At 37.3% G+C, this 23,346-nt stretch overlaps 1 protein-coding gene across 1 annotated transcript; it reads right to left on the bottom strand.

The window, feature by feature from the left end:
- Positions 1-257: 257 nt before the first annotated feature.
- On the bottom strand, positions 258-1,217 carry LOC120863785 (olfactory receptor 11L1-like). The gene has a single exon (XM_040240351.1). It carries the CDS (start codon positions 1,215-1,217, stop codon positions 258-260), a length of 960 nt encoding a protein of 319 aa, XP_040096285.1.
- Positions 1,218-23,346: the final 22,129 nt, after the last annotated feature.

Raw genomic sequence — 23,346 nt, 5'->3', positions numbered from 1 at the left:
TAACCCGCCAGTTTTCCCACTGTAAATGCTTGTGAGTAGAAACTTCATGTATTTATCTCCTTATCATTATAGCTTTGCAACAAAGTATTCTTAAACACTAATTACCAAATATGTATTTCAGTTGAATTCAAACCAAAATGTGAAGTGCAAAATTATCCATAGTAGGTAGCATCAATTTTGTAATACAATTTTTGATATTTACCATTTGCATATGTAATGTGATAATCCATTCTAGCTTTTTCATATTAATTGATCTCTCATATCTCCTGGATATGTCTGGCCAAGAACAATCTCTTTCTTTCTAGAACTTTTCTGAGGGCTTTCTTCACATCTTTGTTTCTTAGGGTGTATACAAGAGGATTTAAAAGTGGGGTGACCACACAGTAGAACACTGAGACTACTTTACCCATGGTAAAGTTGTGCTTGGCTGGAGGGTGAACATAGGCAAATATAATGGTGCCATAATAGATGGTGACCACAGTGAGGTGGGAGGCACAGGTGGAGAAAGTTTTCTTCCGAGCCTCTTGAGAAGATAGCTTGATAATTGTGACCACAATGTGTCCATAGGAAGACATAGTGAGAAGAAAAGAACTTAGAATCACAACAGAGGTACATGTGTAACCCAAGGCCTCCACCAAGAATGTATCTGAGCAGGAGAGTTGAAAAATTGGTTCTGAGTCACAGAAGAAATGATTGATCTTTTGAGAGCCACAAAAATTTAAATAAGAGACAAGTACAGTAGGTAGAACAGGGGCAATGAAGCCCCCAATCCAAGATCCAGCTGAAAACCACAGGCATACCTGAAGATTCATGAGAAATGAGTATCTTAGAGGGCTGCATATGGCCACATAGCGATCATAGGCCATCACAGCCAACAGGATGCACTCTGTAGCCCCCATAGAGAAAAAAAAGTAGTACTGGGTTATACAACCAGAAACGGAAATGGTAACAACCTGTGAGAGACAAGTGGCCAGCAATTTAGGCACTGTGGCTGTCGTGTACCAGATCTCCAGAAATGACAAATTTCCTAAGAAAATATACATGGGTGTTTGGAGTCTGGAATCCATGAGAACAATGAAAATGATGAGGGTGTTTCCCATGAGAGAGAGAAGATATACAGTAAGAAACATCACAAATAATGCAAGCCTTAGATAGAGAACACCAGAAAACCCCAGAAAAATAAACTCTGTCACTCTTGTTTGATTTGCCACCTTCATATTTCATTGTCTCTAATCTGGAATGAAACAACAAAGCCAAAATATGAACAAGAAAGGGATATTATATTTTTCTTTCTTTGATGATAATAATGCACCATTAAGAAAAATTAAAAATTAACGATGGGAAAAACATAATTGGCATCTTTAATTTGACATGATTTAGTTTATTTGATTTAGGAAATAAATGATAAAGAACAATAGCCTAATAATCCACTTTACAAATGAAGAAACTAAAGAAGTAAATTATTTTTCTAGTTATATAGTTTTAAGCGGTAGGGCACGTATTGTACCAGGTAGGTTGTTTTAGTAAAGCACATTTGGGATAATATATTAATTATGGCTATTGAAAGATAATAACATTTACTTATCTCTGAGGACTTTACATAGTAAACATTAGAAGAGGGTGAAGACATAAAAAAAAACATGCAAATCTGAGACCAGTGGTTGGAGGTAGTCAGTCTCAGAATAGAACTCCTGGGCCATGCAAATGTCCATATGAAGACAAAGTATTGGCTACATTTTTACATTTATGAACCCTGTTATATGCTATCAATTAGGGTTTGGTGGGAAACTGGTAAATGGACAACTCTGTTTCCAGAACACAAAACAAAGAGGGAATCCAACACCTATGGAAAAGCATTTGTTCATATTGTTTTAGGTGTTCTATCCTTAGCTTATTTCAAAAACCATTGCATTCCAAATTCTCATGCATTGTTTAAAAATAGTTTAAAAAATTATTAAATTCACACATTGTTTTGCTGAAAGTTTTCACTTTCATCTCAGGTTCAAAGTATTTGTTAACAAAATAAGCCACTCATTATATACAAATAAATAATACAAATATTTATTAGATAATTATCTAGCTTACTTTCAACATACTAACATTAAAAGAATGAGAAATAGAACAGAGCATACATCACCATACCACATTGGGTTTTGACCAACAGACTTAAACAGCGCTGAGAAGTTCCTGTGTCGCAGCACAACTGGAGTCCCAATTGGGAAAAGGTCACAGGCAGTGTGTCTGCTACATGGGTGATGCTTCAGAGATTGCAGTTTGGGGTTCCGGCTTATAATGCCAGGATGCAAGCTGATATCATCATCAATCTGTGACTGAATTGCAAGCCTGGTTTCATTTTAAGGCTGGTGGTTTTGTCATGTAAAACTTAGAATGTTGCTAAGCCTAGGCTTGGTTTGCCAGGCCCTCTCCAGGGGCTCAACAAACTCAAGATTCCTCCCCCATTTTATCTAAGGTGCTGCAAGTCTTGCACTCACAGCAGGCAGTCACTCCCAGTCACTCCTAGTCAGGGCAGTGTCCAGACAGGTTAGAAGAAAGGTCAGAGGCCTGTTCTGCTTTGTCTCTGAAGCCTAAACAAGACTATCTATTTAATTTCCCTAACAACACATCCATTCATCTTTCAATGTCCATAGTGTTTATTTCCATAAGTTGGCTATGTTAAAGAACACTTAATATGAGATATATTTGAAGGGTGAAACAGAACAGGCTCTATCTTGAAAGCAGGACTCCATCTTGGGCTGGACTGTGGACTTTGAGCTATATGCCCAGTATCTATGGAAACGACATACCAACTGGAAAACCGGGCCCCCAGAAGGAAGAGCCCTAGGGCTCTCCATCTCCTAAAAGAACACCCTAATTATCTGTGTAACCAAATAGAATCATACATTCTATTATGCTTATTGGGGTATGACCACAAGCCTATTGATAATTGTCCACTGTTAACTACCTAGGCTTAAGGCTTATGAATCATGGGTTAACTTTGATTTATCTTTCTTTTTCCTTTGTTCAGACTAGTTTCAGGGAATTTGGGGGAGGTGGGTTTGGACACATACGCTTAGGGTATATAAGGTTTTCACAAAAACTGGTTGGGGTCCTTGGCTAAGAGAAGATTCTGCCTTGGGCCCGCCAGTGTAATAAACTGCACTCCACTATCTGCATTGTCCTTCTGAGTGAGTTTGTTTCCCAGAACGCGTGGCTACAACATATCCACCTAAAAGTGAAAGTGAGTGAACGTGAAGTCGCTCAGTCATGTTTGACTCTTTGCGACCCTATGGACTGTAGCCGATCAGGCTCCTCCGTCCATGGGATTTTCAAATGTTTAAATATACAATACAGTATTTATGACTATACTTAAACCTTAAATGTTCTCACAATTTTTTTTAAAGGAAATCTTGTTTTCAGAGAAACAATGTTTTTCAATAGTTATATTTTTATATACACATGCTTTAGTACCAAAATACACAGATGATAAATGCAAATTATGATAAAAATTGAATACCAATAATAAAAATGTTCTTATGTATGTAAAACATATTTTATAATGTTTAAAGAAGTTCTGGTGGTAAAAATTCAGATAATATAGATCACAATGAAAACAGCAGCTGAATGTAACATGACAGCAATATGGTTCATATCTAGATATTTCTTCATTAAACCTTTATGAACTTTTTTAATCATAAATCTTTATATAGAAATGTGTATAGGGCTTATGCCACAGTATTTATGTTCTCTGTGGTGTACTATTGATAAAGTACACTTTTTCAAGATTAAAAAAAAAAAAAGCTTTAAGTTAGACTTTGTTAAACAGCTAAGTTAGGTTAGTATGGTCAAGGGATAGTTTACGAGTCTTACTAAACTAACCTTCAGTTTTAGTATCCCAAAAAGTTTAATCCTTTTTTGCTATTTTCATCTGATTAACAGAAATAAAATTGTGCTTTTTGCAGGTGTAACACTATTCAAAAATATTTTGAAAAATATGAGTAACAATTGACCTATAATTTATAATTTGAGAAAACCATTTAGAGGAAAGAACTGGGACAGACTTTTAAAAATATATTTGCTGAATTTGATTCTCTGATTCCAGATGAAAAATATTAAAATATATATTATTCGTGTCCAGACCAAGTGTCCAAAGTATATCTTATTGCCATTATCTACATAGTCAATGGCACGGTACTTAGTCATGCTAAAAGATATCAATCACTATTTCTCCTAGCATTATTATCACTATTCTTCTAGTACTAAAAAGAAAAGAAAAACCATTTGGAAAGAATATAAATAGAGTTTTGACAAGAGAACCAGATCAATGCCATACCCCAAAGCGATACCTTTTCTTTTTCTGAAAGATATCACAGTTATTTAAGTCTGCCTTTAGAAAAACAGAGTTATACACTCTCTAGCTATGTATAATCTTAGCAAAAAATTGATATAGAAAAATACAATGTTAATTTATTTAGCATTTTTATAAAATTAAATATTTAAATATAAGGAGAAATATATTATTTATTTAAAATTTTCATTCATAAGATTCATGCTAAATGAATTTCTGAGGTTGATTATTGCCTCAAATTACAGAAATAATGAAATTGCAAAAGCACTGCTATGTTACTCTCTAGACAAGTGAGAAATAACACAGATTATATCTTGCCAGGTATACTCACATCCAATATTTTGTTTGATTATTTTTCAGGAATGGAATAGTATTAATTATATATTCTTTAAATGTTTCTTTTCAACATAGCTATGAACTAGAGCACACTATATTCAATTATTTTGTAAGGGATCTCCTCCCTGCTGTCTTTCGACGTGGCACATCCATATGCTTTAGATAAATGCAAAATTCCCTTTGTGTTTTTCTCCCCTCAGTTTATTTTTCCCTGTTGCAGGATGTAGGGAAAGGCATGGTTAGAGATTCCCCTGTGAGAAGTACTGCGACAATCTTAAGCCTTGGAGATATGTCCTCTACCTTGGCAAATTTACAACTAATTTCTGAGGACTTTCCCAGGGTTAGAGTCAGAGTACTCTTCCCTAGGGGTCAAAGGAAGAACAAAGCAGTTGTGGTAGCATTAGAAATATCTCCACAGGAACTGAAGAAATAATCTCCTAAGTGGTTTCATTAACTGTCACTATCTTTCAAAATATAATTTCAGAATTGTGTCTCTTGATATTTCAGCCACCGCAGAAGATCAGTTCAGTTCAGTCGTTCAGTCGTATCCGACTCTTTGTGACGCCATTGACTCCTGCATGCCCATACCATAGAAGATACTATTTTCTAATATGAACAGTAAAAACTAGTTTAGCATTGCGAACTCTTTATTTCCAATAGAAAATTACACAACCAGTGAAACAAACAAAAACAGCAACAACACTGACTTTAACTCTTTCTGTAGCAGATAACTAAAAAGCCTTTACTGACTGTATATGAATAACAAAGTTGACCAGTATAATAGGTATAAATATTGTGTCATTTTTCAGAAGTTTATATTACAGAAGTTTTGTGTTTTTTTATTGTTTTTTTCTAATTGTTGAATTAAAATAGATTTTTGTCAAAATATTAGCTTAAAAACTACAGTGATTTGAAGCAAGCACATGTATTGACCACACAAAATTTTTTAAAGTAAAAAACTAAATTAAAATGTTACTTAAACAAATGTTCTACTGCTGCTGTCAAAATATTAGCTACAAACTACAGTGATTTAAAGCAAGCACATGTATTGACCACACAAAATTTTTTAAAGTAAAAAAATAAATTAGAATGTTACTTAAACAAATGTTCTGCTGCTGCTGCTAAGTCACTTCAGTCGTGTCTGACTCTGTACGACCCCATGGACAGCAGCCCAACAGGCTCCTCTGTCCACAGGATTCTCTAGGCAAGAATACTGGAATGGGTTGCATTTCCTTCTCACAATGTTCTACTAGAGCTTTCAAAAATTAAAAGAAAATCAGAAAACCCTGGACACTGGAAGAAGATAATCTCTGAGTTACTATGTTATAATAGGATGATGTCTAATGTCTAAAAAAAATAATAAAGCAAACAAAGCAGAAAAAAAAAAAAACCCTAAAGGAAAAAAAAAATATTCAGATAACATTTGTAGCAAAGCCCAGTATTTGAAGTACCTACTGAGATAGGGTTGCAAAGAGTTAGACATGACTGAAGTGACTTAGCACACACACATTGAGATTTTAAAAGAACTGCCTAAAACTATGTTAAAATTACTAAATCAAGCTCTGGGAAAAAAATAAAGGAAATCTGCAAAATAAAAGATAAATATGAAAAAGGATGAAAAATTAGGAAAGTGAATCAAAAAATTATAGATTTGAACAGAATGACTAAATGAAAAATTTAGCAAAACAATTCAAGAGCAGGTTTGAGTAGGTACAGTATCAGAACATGAAGATAGGCAAATTTCTTTGAATCTGAAAAACAGAATTAAATAAAAATTTAGAAGAATAATTGGATCTTAAGAAAACTCTGGAATACTATCTAGTAGACCAGATTATACTTTATATGTATCTAATAAGGATAAAAGAGAAAATGGCAAAATAAATAAATATGTACATGGGGAAAAAGGACATAATTTTTCATATTTGATGAAATACATGAATCTAAAAACACAAGAAATTTAGGTATTTGAGCAAGACACAACCAAACAGATTCACAAGACACATTTTAATCAAGTGCAGAAAGACAAAGACTGATTCCAGAAAGCAACAAGTGAGAAGTGAATTCTCATGTACAAAGGATTCTCTGTAAGATTAACAATCAAATTTTCATAAATATTAGTGGAGGCTGGAAGACAATTGATAACAGTTTTTAAAATGCTGAAGGAGAAAATCTGTCAAACTAGCATTTCATATCCTGTACTACTGGCTTTAAAAATGAGGAAGAAATTAAGACATTCTAAATAAATAAAAGTTGAGAGATTTTATTACCATGAAACTTGTTACATGAAAAGCCTAAGTGAATTTTCTGATTGAACTGAAAGGAAACTGGGCAATAAATAAGTACACTCAGAGAAATTTTAAAAATATAAAAAATGTCATATACCTGTGCACATGAATAAAAGAAACATGACAACTACCAAGGGAATATTTCATGCAAAGATGGGCTCAATAAAGGACAGAAGTGGGATGGACCTAACAGAAGCAGAAGATATTAAGAAGAGGTGGCAAGAATACCCAGAAGAACTGTACCAAAAAGATCTTCACGACCCAGATAATCACAATGGTGTTATCACTCACCTAGAGATAGACATCCTGGAATGTGAAGTCAAGTGGGCCTTAGAAAGCATCACTATGAACAAAGCTAGTGGAGGTGTTGAAATTCCAGTTGAGCTATTTCAGATCGTGAAAGGTGATGCTGTGAAAGTGCTGCACTCAATATGCCAGCAAATTTGGAAAACTCAGCAGTGGCCACAGGACTGGAAAAGGTCAGTTTTCATTCCAATCCCAAAGAAAGGCAATGCCAAAGAATGCTCAAACTACCACACAATTGCTCTCATCTCACATGCTAGTGAAGTAATGCTCAAAATTCTCCAAGCCAGGCTTCAGCAATATATAAACTGTGAACTTCCAGATGTTCAATCTGGTTTTAAAAAAGGCAGAGGAACCAGAAATCAAATTGCCAACATCTGCTGAATCCTGAAAAAGCAAGAGAGTTCCAGAAAAGCATCTGTTTCTGATTTATTGATTATGCCAAAGCCTTTGACTGTGTGGATCACAATAAACTGTGGAAAATTCTTCAAGAGATGGGAATACCAGACCACCTGACCTGCCTCTTGAGAAAGCTATATGCAGATCAGGAAGCAACAGTTAGAACTGGACATGGAACAACAGACTGGTTCCAAATAGGAAAAGGAGTACATCAAGGCTGTATATTGGCACCCTGCTTACTTAACTTATATGCAGAGTACATCATGAGAAACGCTGGACTGGAAGAAACAGAAGCTGGAATCAAGATTGCTGGGAGAAATATCAATCACCTCAGATATGCAGATGACACCACCCTTACGGCAGAAAGTGAAGAGGAACTCAAAAGTCTCTTGATGAAAGTGAAAGAGGAGAGTGAAAAAGTTGGCTTAAAGCTCAACATTCAGAAAACGAAGATCATGGCATCTGGTCCCATCACTTCATGAGAAATAGATGGTGAAACAGTGGAAACAGTGTCAGACTTTATTTTTTTGGGCTCCAAAATCACTGCAGATGGTGACTGCAGCCATGAAATTAAAAGATGCTTACTCCTTGGAAGGAAAGTTATGACTAACCTAGATAGCATATTGAAAAACAGAGACATTTCTTTGTCAACAAAGGTCCATCTAGTCAAGGCTATGGTTTTTCCAGTGATCATGTATGGATGTGAGAGTTGGACCGTGAAGAAGGCTGAGTGCCAAAGAACTGATGCTTTTGAACTGTGATGTTGGAGAAAACTCTTGAGAGTCCCTTGGACTGCAAGTAGACCCAACTAGTCCATCCTGAAGGAGATCGGCCCTGGGATTTCTTTGGAAGGACTGATGCTAAAGCTGAAACTCCAGTACTTTGGCCACCTCATGCGAAGAGTTGACTCATTGGAAAAGACTCTGATGCTGGGAGGGATTGGGGACAGGAGGAGAAGGGGACGACAGAGTATGAGATGGCTGGATGGCACCACCAACTCGATGGACATGAGTTTGAGTGAACTCCAGGAGTTGGTGATGGATAGGGAGGCCTGGCGTTCTGCAATTCATGGGGTCGCAAAGAGTCAGACATGACTGAGCGACTGAACTGAACTGAAATGACTGTGTTTTTAGTGAGTAGTTGCAATTTTTATTTTCTACATATTTTCAGAGGAAAATGCTAAAAAAGGAATTAACAGTTATATCCACACAATATGCAAAAATGCAGTTTGAAACAGTAATAACTAAAAAGCTAGGTGAAATGTATTGAAGTAGCATATTTAATATTGAAATTAATTTTGCATAAATTCAAATCTGATTGCTATAAATGTTTAATGAAAGACTTAACCTCCAAATTAGCAACAAAGGAAATATCAACAAAATATATACAAAAAAATATAAGAATGGATATTAATTCAGTTTGATAAAATAATCATAAGTAAGAGCAGTTTTGATGAGATGAATTATAAGAGAGTGGACTAAACATACTAAAAAAGAGCAATTGGCAGACATAAGTCTTTCTATCATTTACTACATTGTATATTGATGGCAAACTATACGTTAAGACAGACCCGATGAAACAGTATTTTTTAAAATTATTTTTTATATGTTGTATACAAAGCACTTATTTTAGATGCAAAGATAAAAATAGGGTGAAAGTGAAATGATAGAAAATGTATTTCATACAAAAAGGAATCAAAACAGAATTGAGCTCTTTAAATTAATTTTGTTAATTTAAAAACAAATATGTTAAAAGAACAAAAGTCTTTATATATAAATAAACTATCAGTTCAAAAAGGAACTGCAACAATTATATACATATTTCCACTAGAAAACCTCAAGCTATATGACATAAACTTTGACAGAAAGAAGAAAGACAATTCTACACTGTAAGTGGGGATGTCATTACCTCACATTTAATAATACAATAGATAGAGAATTTCAACAACAACAAAGAACAATAAAAACTAGAGGGCTCATACAGCTCAATACATCATCTATATACAACTAAAATATATAGGACAATCTAACAATAGAAATCACATTCTTCTCAAGTGATATAGAAAAATTTCTGAAATGGACCATATGGTAGATTACAAAATAAGTCTCAATAAATTGAAAACATATCAATATTGCACATATACCCTCTTCAATCACAATTAAATAAATCTGGAAATTAAAAACAAAGGTAAATTAGACAATTCACATTATAAATAACCAATGGGTCAAATAAGATTTCATAAGAAAGAGAAAATATTTAGATATGAATGAATAAAAACAGAGCATATCTAAACTTCTGAGATGTAGTAGAGGCAGTTCTCAGAAGAAAATTTATATCTATTAATGACTACAGTAAAATGAAGAAAGTTCTTAAATCAACACTATAATTTCATTTTTTGCAAAAATAGAAATAAGAAGAAATAAGCCCAAGGCTATTAATAATACCAGGAAGAGCATATTAAATGTAGAAAATAGGAAAAAAAAAAGAAAAATAATCTAGAGAATTCATAAAACCAAAAGTTGTCTCTTTGAAAAGACAAAAAAAGTGAAAAAAATTTCAGTTAATGTGAGTAAGAGAGAAGCCACATATATATGAAATTCAGAAATCAAAGTGATAGCATCAATAATATCCTTAGAAACTAACACAATTCTATAAAGTAGTTAGTTATCTTTCAATTAGTGAAAATGAGTATACTACCCAAAGCAATTTACAAATTCAATGCAATCCCTATCAAGATACCGGCGATATTTTTCACAGAACTAGAACAAATAATTTCAAGATTTGTATGGAAATACAAAAAACCACGAATAGCCAAAGCAATCTTGAGAAAGAAGAATGGAACTGGAGGAATCAATTTGCCTGACTTCAGGCTCTACTACAAAGCCACAGTCATCAAGACAGTATGGTATTGGCACAAAGACAGACATATAGATCAATGGAACAAAATAGAAAGCCCAGAGATAAATCCACATACATATGGACACCTTATCTTTGACAAAGGAGGCAAGAATATACAATGGAGTAAAGACAATCTCTTTAACAAGTGGTCAACAGGGAAAACTGGTCAACCACTTGTAAAAGAATGAAACTAGATCACTTTCTAACACTGCACACAAAGATAAACTCAAAATGGATTAAAGATCTAAATGTAAGACCAGAAACTATAAAACTCTTAGAGGAGAACATAAGCAAAACACTCTCCGACATAAACCACAGCAGGATCCTCTATGATCCACCTCCCAGAATTCTGGAAATAAAAGCAAAAATAAACAAATGGAATCTAATTAAAATTAAAAGCTTCTGCACAACAAAGGAAAACATAAGCAAAGTGAAAAGACAGCCTTCCGAATGGGAGAAAATAATAGCAAATGAAGCAACTGACAAACAACTAATCTCAAAAATATACAAGCAACTTCTGCAGCTCAATTCCAGAAAAATAAACGACCCAATCAAAAAATGGGCCAAAGAACTAAATAGACATTTCTCCAAAGAAGACATACGGATGGCTAACAAACACATGAAAAGATGCTCAACATCACTCATTATTAGAGAAATGCAAATCAAAACCACAATGAGGTACCACTTCACACCAGTCAGAATGTCTGAGATCCAAAAATCTGCAAGCAATAAATGCTGGAGAGGGTGTGGAGAGAAGGGAACCCTCCTACACTGTTGGTGGGAATGCAAACTAGTACAGCCACTATGGAGAACAGTGTGGAGATTCCTTAAAATATTGCAAATAGAAATGCCTTATGACCCAGCAATCCCACTGTTGGGCATACACACAGAGGAAACCAGAATTGAAAGAGACACATGTACCCCAATGTTCATTGCAGCACTGTTTATAATAGCCAGGACATGGAAACAACCTAGATGTCCATCAGTAGATGAATGGATAAGAAAGCTGTGGTACATATACACAATGGAGTATTACTCAGCCATTAAAAAGAATACATTTGAATCAGTTCTGATGAGATGGATGAAACTGGAGCCGATTATACAGAGTGAAGTGAGCCAGAAAGAAAAACACCAATACAGTATACTAACACATATATATGGAATTTAGGAAGATGGCAATGATGACCCTGTATGCAGGACAGCAAAAAAGGCACAGATGTGTATAGCGGACTTTTGGACTCAGAGGGAGAGGGTGTGATGATTTGGGAGAATGGCATTGAAACATGTATAATATCATGTAAGAATCGAAATGCCAGTCTATGTCTGATGCAGGATATGACACGCTTGGGGCTGACGCGCGGGGATGACCCAGAGAGATGTTGTGGGGAGGGGGGTGGGAGGGGGGTTCATGTTTGGGAACGCATGTACACCTGTGGTGGATTCATGTCAATCTATGCCAAAACCAATACAGAATTGTAAAGTAAAAATTAAAAATAAATAAATAAATAATAAATAAATAAATAAATAAAAATTAAAAAAAAATAAAAAAACAAATTAAAAAAAAGAAACCCTGAAAATGTTTATAAGAGAATACATAAACAATTTTATGAATGGATCGATAGTCTTCATGAAATGGAGAAATTTCTAAAGCACCAAAATTAATTCAATTTTTAAGGAAAAAGAAGTTAGAATTATGGCAAGTAAAGAGATTAATTCAATATTCAAAATTTCAATCAAATTAAAATATAGTACTAGATAGCTTTACTGATGAATTCTAGAAAGTATTTGAAAAAAAAAATTAACACCTCTTGTTCTCAAAAATACTGAAGGATGTCTGACTCTAGGTGAATAATCACACCATCATGGTTATCTGGGTCATTAAGATCTTTTTGTATAGATCTTCTGTGTATTCTTGCCATCTATTCTTAATATATTCTGCTTCTGTTAGGTCCATACTGTTTCTGTCTTTTAGTGGGCCCATCTTTGCATGAAATGCAAACCACAGACTGAAACCACAATCACAGAAAAATAACCGATCTAATCACACGGACCACAGTCTTGTCTAACTCAATGAAATTAAGACATGACGTGTAAGACAACCCAAGATGGATGGGTCATGGTGGAGAGCTCTGGCAAAATGTGGTCCACTGGAGAAGGGAATGGCAAACCACTTCAGTATTCTTGCCTTGAAAACCCCATGAACAGTGTGATAAGGCAAAAAGATAGGACACTGAAAGATGAACTCCCCAGGTCAGTGGGTGCCCAATATGTTACTGGAGATCAGTGAAGGAATAACTCAGAAAGAATGAAGAGAGAGAGCCAAAGCAAAAACAACACCCAGCTGCGGATGTGACTGGTGATGGAAGCAAGGTCTGATGCTGTAAAGAGCAATATTGCATAGGAACCTGGAATGTTAGGTACACAAATCAAGGTAAACTGGAAGTGGTCAAACAGAAATGGCAAGAGTGAATGTCGACATTTTAGGAATGGACTGGAATGGGTGAATTTAACTCAGATGACAATTATATCTACTACTGTGGACAAAATCCCTTAGAAGAAATGGAGTAGCCATCATAGTCAACAAAAGAGTCTGAAATGCAGTACTTCGATGCAATCTCAAAAATGACAGAATGATCTCTGTTCATTTCCAAGGCGAACCATTCAATATCACAGTAATCCGAGTCTATGCCACAACCAGTAATGCTGAAGAAGCTGAAGCTGAATGATTCTATGAAGACTTAAACACTTTTTAGAACTAACACCCCCAAAAGATGTCATTTTCATTATACAGGACTGGAATGCAAAAGTAGGAAGTCAAGAAACACCTGGAGTAACAGGCAAATTTGGCCTTGGAGTACAGAACGAAGCAGGGCAAAGGCTCATAGTTTAGCCAAGAGAATGCATTGGCCATAGCAAACACCCTCGTCCAACGACACAAGAGAAGATTCTACACATGGACATTACCAGATGGTCAACACCAAAATCAGATTGATTATATTCTTTGCAGCAAAAGATGGAGAACCTCTATACAGTCAGCAAAAACAAGACTGGGAGCTGATTATGGCTCAGATCATGAACTCCTTATTGCCAAAGTCAGACTTAAACTGAAGAAGACAGGAACATCCACTAAACCATTCAGGTATGACCTAAATCAAATCCTTTATGATTATACACTGGAAGTGACAAATAGGTTTAAAGGACTAGATCTGATAGACAGAATGCCTGATGAACTATGTACGGAGGTTCGTGACATTGTACAGGAGACAAGGATCAAGACCATCCCCAAGAAAGAAATGCAGAACAGCAAAATGGTTGTCTGAGAAGGCCTTACAAATAGCTACGAAAAGAAGAGAAGTGAAAAGGAAAGGAGAAAAGGAAAGATATACCCATTTGAACACAGAGTTCTGAAGAATAGCAAGCAGAGATAACAAAGCCTTCCTCAGCGATCAATGCAAAGAAGCAGAGGAAAACAACAGAATGGGAAAGACTAGAGATCTCTTCAAGAAAATTGGAGAACATTTCATGCAAATGAAACAAGGGAATATTTCATGCAAAGATGGGCTCGATAAGGACAGAAATGGTATGGCCTTAATAAAAGCAGGAGATATTAAGAAGAGGTGGCAAGAATATACAGAAGAACTGTACAAAAAAGATCTTCATGACCCAGATAATCATGACGGTGTGATCACTCACCTAGAGCCAGACATCCTGGAGTGTAAAGTAAAGTGGGCCTTAGAAAGCATCACTACAAACAAAGCTAGTGGAAGTGATGGAATTCCAGTTGAGCTATTTCAAATCCTGAAAGATGATGCTGTGAAAGTGCTGCACTCAATATGCCAGCCAATTTGGAAAACTCAGCAGTGGCCACAGGACTGGAAAATGTCAGTCTTCATTCCAATGCCAAAGAAAGGCAATGCCAAAGAATGCTCAAACTACTGCATAATGGCAGTCATCTCCATACCAGTAAAGTAATGCTCAAAATTCTTAAAGCCAGGCTTCAACAATACATGAACCATGAACTTCCAGATGTTCAACCTGGATTTAGAAAAGGCAGAAAAACCAGAGATCAAATTGCCAACATCTACTGGATCATCAAAAACACAAGTGAGTTCCAGAAAAAACATCTATTTCTGCTTTACTGACTACCCCAAAGCCTTTGACTGTGTGGATCACAATAAACTGGAAAATTCTGAAGGAGATGGGAATACCAGACCACCTGACCTGCCTCTTGAGAAATCTGTATTCAGGTCAGGAAGCAACAGTTAGAACTGAACATTGAACAACAGACTTTTCCAAACAGGAAAAGGAGTACATCAAGGCTGTATATTGTCACCCTGCTTACTTAACCTATGTGCAGAGTATATTATGAGAAACCCTGGAATGGATGATGTGCAATCTCAAATCAAGATTACCAGGAGAAATATCAGTAACCTCAGCTATAGAGATGACACCAGCATTATGGCAGAAAGTGAAGAAGAACTAAAGAGCCTCTTGATGAAAGTGAAAGAGGAGAGTGAAATATTGGCTTAAAGCTCGATATTCGGAAAACTAAAATCATGGCATCTGGTCCCATCACTTCATGGCAAATAGATGGAAAAACAGTGGAAAGAGTGGCAGGCTTTATTTTGGGGGGCCTCCAAAATCAGTGCAGATTGTGATGACAGTCATGAAATTAAAGATGCTTACTCCTTGGAAGGAGATATGACCAACGTAGACAGCAGAGACATTACTTTGCCCACAAAGGTCCATCTAGTCAAGGCTATGGTTTTTCCAGTACTCATGTATGGATGTGAGAATTGGACCGACAAATCTGAGGACCGACAAATAGATTCTCTTGAACTGTGGTGTAGGAGAAGACTCTTGAGAGTCCCTTGGACTGAAAGGAGATCCAACCAGTCCATCCTAAAAGAAATCAGTCCTGAATATTCATTGGAAGGACTGATGTTGAAGCTGAAACTCCAATACTTTGTCCACCTCATATGAAGAGCTGATTCATTTGAAAAGACCTTGATGCAGGGAAAGATTGAAGGCGGAAGGAGAAGGGGCTGCCAGAGGATAAGATGGTTGGATGGCATCACCGACTCCATGGACATGAATTTTAGTGAACTCTGGGAGTTGGTGATGGACACGGAGGTCTGGCGAGCTGTAGTCCATGGGGTCGCAAAGAGTCAGACACGACTGAGCAACTGAACTAAACTTGCATGAAATATTCTTTTCAGTTCAGTTCAGTTCAGTTCAGTTCATTTCAGTCACTCAGTTGTGTCCGACTCTTTGCCACCCCATGAATCGCAGCATGGCAGGCCTCCCTGTCCATCACCAACTCCCGGAGTTCACTCAGACCCATGTCCATCAAGTCCGTGATGCCATCCAGCCATCTCATCCTCTGTTGCCCCTTTTCCTCCTATCCCCAATCCCTCCCAGCATCAGAGTCTTTTCCAATGAGTCAACTCTTCACATGAGGTGGTCAAAGTATTGGAGTTTCAGCTTTAGCATCATTCCTTCCAAACAACACCCAGGACTGATCTCCTTTAGAATGGACTGGACTGGTTGGATCTCCTTGCAGTCCAAGGTACTCTCAAGAGTCTTCTCCTACACCACAGTTTAAAACCATCAATTCTTTTGCACTCAGCTTTCTTCACAGTTCAACTCTCACATCCATACATGGCTACTGGAAAAACCATAGCCTTGACTAGATGGACCTTTGTTGACAAAGTAGTCTCTGCTTTTCAATATGCTATCTAGGTTAGTCATAACTTTCCTTCCAAGGAGTAAGCATCTTTTAATTTCATGGCTGCAGTCACCATCTGCAGTGATTTTGGAGCCCCCCAAAGTAAAGCCTGACACTGTTTCCACTGTTTCCCCATCTATTTGCCAAGAAGTGATGGGATCAGTGGAGAAGGCAATGGCAACCCACTCCAGTACTCTTGCCTGGAAAATCCCATGGGCAGAGGAGCCTGGTAGGCTGCAGTCCATGTGGTCACTAAGAATCAGACACGACTGAGCATCTTCACTTTCACTTTTCACTTTCATGCATTGGAGAAGACAATGGCAACCCACTCCAATATTCTTGCCTGGAGAATCCCAGGGATGGGGGAGCCTGGTGGGCTGCTGTGTATGTGGTCACACAGAGTCAGACATGACTGAAGCAACTTCGCAGCAGCAGCAGCAGATGGGATCAGATGCCATGACCTTAGTTTTCTGAATGTTGAGCTTTAAGCCAACTTTTTCACTCTCCTCTTTCACTTTCATCAAGAGGCTTTTGAGTTCCTCTTCACTTTCTGCCATAAGGGTGGTGTCATCTACATAGCTGAGGTTACTGATATTTCTTCTGGCAATCTTGATTCCAGATTGTGCTTCTTCCAGCCCAGCATTTCTCATGATGTGCACTGCACATAAGTTAATAAAGCAGGGTGACAATATACAGCCTTGACGTACTCCTTTTCCTGCTTGGAACCAGTCTGTTGTTCCATGTCCAGTTCTAACTGTTGCCTCCTGACCTGCATACAGATTTCTCAAGAGGCAAGTCAGGTGGTCTGGTATTCCCAAATCTTTCAGAAATTTCCACAGTTTATTGTGATCCACACAGTCAAAGGCTTTGGCATAGTCAATAAAGCAGAAATAGATGTTTTCCTGGAACTCTCTTGCTTTTTCCATGATCCAGCTGATGTTGGCAATTTGATCTCTGGTTCCTCTGCCTTTTCTAAATCCAGCTTGAACATCTGGAAGTTCATGGTTCACGTACTGCTGAAGCCTAGCTAGGAGAACTTTGAGCATTACTTTACTAGCATGTGAGATGAGTGCAATTGTGCGGTAGTTTGAGCATTCTTTGGCATTGCCTTTCTTTGGGATTGTAATGAAAACTGACCTTTTCCAGTCAAGTGGTCACTGCTGAGTTTTCCAAATTTGTTGGCATATAGAGTGCAGCACTTTCAGAGCATCACCTTCCAGGATTTGAAATAGCTCAACTGGAATTCCATCACCTCCACTAGCTTTGTTCATAGTGATGCTTTCTAAGGCCCACTTGACTTCATATTCCAGGATGTCTGGCTCCAGGTGAGTGATCACACTATTGTGATTATCTGGGTCATGAAGATCTTTTTTATTTCCTCATTTTAAAAGCCAGTTAAAGACATTACAAGAAAAAAATTCAAAGAAACATATGTCTTGAGTATGGAAGTGGAGATGCAAGTTTGATCCCTGGGTCAGGAAGATCTGCTGGAGTAGGAAATAGCACCCCACTGAGAGTACATCATGAGAAACGCTGGGCTGGAAGAAACACAAGCTGGAATCAGGATTGCCGGGAGAAATATCAATAACCTCAGATATGCAGATGACACCACCCTTATGGCAGAAAGTGAAGAGGAACTAAAAAGCCTCTTGATGAAAGTGAAAGTGGAGAGTGAAAAAGTTGGTTTAAAGCTCAACATTCAGAAAACGAAGATTGTGGCATCCGGTCCCATCACTTCATGAGAAATAGATAAGGAAACAGTGGAAACAGTGTCAGACTATTTTTCTGGGCTTCAAAATCACTGCAGATGGTGACTGCAGCCATGAAAAAAAAAAAAAAAGACGCTTACTCCTTGGAAGAAAAGTTATGACCAACCTAGATAACATATTCAAAAGCAGAGACATTACTTTGCCAACTAAGGTCCGTCTAGTCAAGGCTATAGTTTTTCCATTGGTCATATATGCATGTGAGAGTTGGACTATGAAGAAGGCTGAGTGCCGAAGAATTGATGCTTTTGAAGTGTGGTGTTGGAGAAGACTCTTGAGAGTCCCTTGGACTGCAAGGAGATCCAACCAGTCCATTCTGAAGGAGATCATCCCTGGGATTTCTTTGGAAGGAATGATGCTAAAGCTGAAACTCCACTACTTTGGCCACCTCATGCGAAGAGTTGACTCATTGGAAAAGACTCTGATGCTGGGAGGGATTGGGGGCAGGAGAAGAAGGGGACGACAGAGGATGAGATGGCTGGATGGCATCACTGACTCGATGGACGTAAGTCTGAGTGAACTCTGGGAGTTGGTGATGGACAGGGAGGCCTGGCGTGCTGCGATTCATGGGGTCACAAAGAGTCAGACATAACTGAGTGACTGAAATGAACTGAACTAGTATTATTCCATGAAAATTCCATAGGCAGAGGAGCCTGGCAGGCTGCAGTCTGTGGAATCACAAAGAATAGGACATGAGTAAGCACATATGAAAGCAAAACTCCTCAACCTAATATTCTTATTTTGAAACAAAATCTTCCACGCAATATTAGCAAACTTAATCTGAAATCAATTTAAATTGCTTTAAATTTAGATAGTGCAATATGGTCAGCCATGATTTTTACAAAACTGTGAGTTTAGTTTAATATAAGCAAGTGAATTAACACAACAATTCTCATTCACATAAAAAAAAGGGCTAAGAAAAATCACATGATACAAAAAATGTAGGAAATATTTGACACAATCCACTTTTTAATATGATAGAACTCTACAAAACTAGAAGTAGATGGCAATATTTTGATTATGATAAAGGGCATTTATGAAAACTCATAGCTAACATCATAATTAATGATGAAAGAAAAAATCTTTCAGCCTTTTACTTTATTAACTCACATTTGCTCCTGGTATGACTTATTCTTGTTTCATAGACTTGGGTAGAAAAGGATAGCTGAAAGTTGTTTGATGCTCCTCTGAAGCTCTCAACTCTGCCACAGGTTTGAGTATCTGACATTTTATTCTATTTAGTTGTTTAAGGGTAACCTCAAGTATAACATGGGCTTCCCAGGTGGTGCTAGTTGTAAAGAACCTGTTTGCCTTGCAGGAAATGTAAGAGACATGGGTTCAATCCCAGGGTTGGGAAGATCCCTTAGAGGAGGGCACACAACTGAGTCCAGTATTCTTGCCTGGAGAATCCCATGGACAGAAGAGCCTGGCAGGCTACAGTCCATAGGGTTGCAAAGAGTCAGACATGACTCAGGCAAATTACCAGGCACATACGCAAGCATAATATGACCAAAATCAAATCCTTTTATTTCACATGATGCAAATTTGACCTTCCCTACCATTCTCAGAAAGCTTAATTGAATCCTTGCTTAATGCATGCCCTTAGGACTCTTTCTTGTTTCTCATATCATTTTCATTTCTTAAAACTTATGGTAGGAGGAGTATATGCAGAAATTTTCTTTTTTTAATTTAAATTTATTTATTTTAATTGGAGGCTAATTACTTTACAATATTATATTGGTTTAGGCATACATCAGTTGAAACCATCTGCCTCGGATTGGGACTTGAATCAATGTGCTGGGACTTGAACCTGGCCAAAATTCTGCTTGGAACTTGAACCTACTCAGACAGACTCGAACCCATCCAGAACCCACAATCTTCCAACTAAGATCACAGACCTAATAAATTTAGGACCTAATGAAGCTCAGGCTTTTGATCTCTCATTACAGAAAAAAGTCAGTGTGAGACAAAGTAATAGGTAAAAAGTGATTTTATTCAGAGAGAAACACACTCCACAGGGTATGGGCATCCTAAAGGGTGAGTGCAGCTGACACGAAATATAACATGGCTAGTTTTTATGGACTGGGTAATTTCATAGGCTAATGAGTGAGAGGATTATTCCAACTATTCGGGGGAAAGGGTAGAGATTTCCGGGAACTGGGTAGTGAAGGTGATGGAATTCCAGGTAAGCTATTTCAAATCCTAAAAGATGATGCCACAGTCATTATATCAGCAAATCTGGAAAACTCAGCAGTGGCCACAGGACTGGAAAAGGTCAGTTTTGATTCCAATCCCAAAGAAGGGCAATGCCAAAGAGTGTTCAAATTACCGCACCATTGCACTCATTTCGGATGTTAGCAAGTTATTGCTCAAAATCCCTGAAGCTAGACTTCAACAGTAGGTGAACTGAGAACTTCCAGATGTACAAGATGAATTTAGAAAAGGTAGAGGAACCAGAGATCAAATTGCCAACATCCACTGGGACATAGAAAAAGCAAGAGAATTCCAGAAAAACATCTACTTCTGCTTCATTGACTATGCTAAAGCCTTTGACTGTGTGGATCACAACAAACTGGAAAATTCTTAAAGACAAAGAATATCAGACAACCTGATCTGCCTCCTGAGAAGTCTGTATGCAGGTCGAGAAGCAACATTTAGAACTGGACATGGAACAATGGACTGGTTCCAAATTGGGAAAGGAGTACATCAAGGCTGTATATTGTCACCCTGCTTATTTAACTTATATGCAGAGTACATTATGCAAAATGCCAGGCTGGGTGAAAGTTTCCTGGGAGAAATATCAATAACCTCAAATAGGATGAGGTTGACGACATCACCCTAATGGTGGCATAAAGTGAAGAGGAACTGAAGAGCCTCTTGATGAAGTTGAAAGAAGAGTGTGAAAAAGCTGGCTTAAAACTCAACATTCAAAAAACTAAGATCATGCCATCCAGTCCCATCACTTCGTGGCAAATAGATGGGGAAACAATGACAGACTTTATTTTCTTAAGCTTCAAAATCAATGCAGACAGTGATTGTATCCATGAAATTAAAAGACACTTGCCCCTTGGAGGAAAAATTGTAACCAACCTAAACAACATATTAAAAAGCAGAGACATCACTTTGCCGACAAAGGTCCATGTAGTCAAAGCTAAAGTTTTTCCAGTCGACATGTACGAATGTGAGAGTTAGACCATAAAGAAGGCTAAGCACCTAAGAATTGATGCTTTAGAACTGTGCTACTGGAGAAGACTCTTGAGAGTTCCTTGGACCACAAGGAGATCAAACCAGCCAATCCTAAAGGCAATCCACCCTGAATGTTCATTAAAAGGACCAGTGCTGAAGTTGAAGCTCCAATACTTTGGCCACCTAATGCAAAGAGCCACCTCATTGGAAAAGACCCTGATTCTGGGAAAGATTGAAGGCAGGAGGAGAAGGGGGCGACAGAGGATGAGGTAGTTGAATGGCAACACTGACTCAATGGACATGAGTTTGAGAAAACCCCAGGAGATAATGAAGAACAGGCAAGACTGGCATGCTGCAGTCCATGGGGTCACAAAGAGTTGGGCACGACCGAGTGACTGAACAACAACTAACACTCTTTGGTCTTTGATAGCACCTTGGAACTGTCATGGAGACTCTGAGTGTGTCATTTAGCTTGTTGACTGAGGATCAAGATCTAGCCGAAATTGACTTGTCTGCCATCTTGGGCCCGTTTGACTCTAATCATTTTATGTTGTGTCCTCAGGCTATGTCATTCTTTCAGAAGTTGTGCCCTACCCCCTTCCTTCCTGTTGCCCAATCACTATAGTCCAAGCATCTATCTAGCCCTTATGTTCCAGCAATGGCTTCATTACTATTTTCCTGATTCACTTATTTCTATCTAGTCTGTTTCAACAAAGCAGCTATATCCTTCATAAATATTACTTTTTGCCAAATCACTTTTTTCTTCAAAATGTATCACAAATGTCTCAGTTTAATAAAGTTGATATTGAGTGATGTCAGTATCATGATGCTATATGTTGTTCCATTCTTCTCTCCTTTTTGATTAACAGCTATTTGAATATCTCTAACCACATAAAATTCCTCTGTACATTGCATCAGGACACACAGAAGGTTTTTACCCATCTGTTCATCTGCAAGTAGGCAAATAGTGTCTGTTGGAGCTGTAGAACTAAGAGAATGAGGAGGCCAGGTCCATTCCTATTCACTGCCATTAGAAATACAGAAACCTGAAAATCACAAAAGTGAGTGCATACTCACCAGTGATAGAGAATTTGTGAAAGTTTAGTCTGCTTAACAGGAAAAACTGGCACACCACCAGAAAAGAAAAGAATGGGTATAGATGAACATACAAAAAAGAACATTGTCAATTTCATCCCTTTCCTGAGGGTGATAATGCAAGGGGCTGTTGGTTGGACTTTTGGTTGTGTCTGGCAACAACAAGGTTGTACCTGATAGGGGAGGTAGAACATAGTGACTTCTCCCATTGAGGATGTGAAAGGTAAAAGTGTTGAGTGGCTGCTCAACTTGCCAGTTGTACAAGATGTGAAAAGAGGGACATATTTCTCTCCAGCAATATATGGATTTCTGAAGAGGAAGCTGTATGAATGGGGGAGAGGAAAGAAAGTAAGTAGATAAGAATTTTATAAGGCATTGAAGGAATATGTTTCCTCCTGCCTATTCAGGGACATCAGCAATATATGTTCCTTATAAACATATTTTAAATAAAGTCATCATATTTCTACTTTACAAATATGAGAAAGGAGAGAAATAATGTAACAGATGAGAATAGAAAATAAAATATAGAAAGCTGAAGTTGTTTTTACTTAAAAAATCTCAAATATTTACAAATATGTATTGAAAATAGTGATTACCAAAAGAAAAACTAGAAAAGGGAGAATATTCAGGAAAGAAGTATTAATTTAGAAACAGCTAAACCAAGAAAATTGATAGTAACTAGATGAGGTGACAGAGATTGTGTTTGTTGCTATTTTTATTTTAATATTGAGGAGTCAGTAATATTTTACAGATGTAAACCAAGAACAAAAACTAAAGAGGTGATAAAATACAGATTTACCTATCAAGTGGATTGGAATCAGATTTTAAAAACAGCTCTAAGTTATTACAATGAAAGCACACTTAAAAATCAAAACAAAAAATTTATGAAAAGCTGAAAGAATAAGGCTATGGAGTTAATTATACATAGTCATAGCAATAAATGTAAATAGAATCAATATATCAATGCACATAAATATGTACTGTTGTTGCCTAACTCACTGATGC

Source organism: Oryx dammah, unplaced genomic scaffold (assembly GCF_014754425.2).
Source record: "Oryx dammah isolate SB20612 unplaced genomic scaffold, SCBI_Odam_1.1 HiC_scaffold_5, whole genome shotgun sequence".
Classification (NCBI taxonomy): domain Eukaryota; kingdom Metazoa; phylum Chordata; class Mammalia; order Artiodactyla; family Bovidae; genus Oryx; species Oryx dammah.
This window is presented reverse-complemented; position numbering and strand designations above follow the sequence as displayed.

Coding starts and splice junctions, on each gene's coding strand:
- LOC120863785 (XM_040240351.1), bottom strand. CDS start 1,217: ATGAAGGTGGCAAATCAAACAAGAGTGACAGAGTTTATTTTTCTGGGG.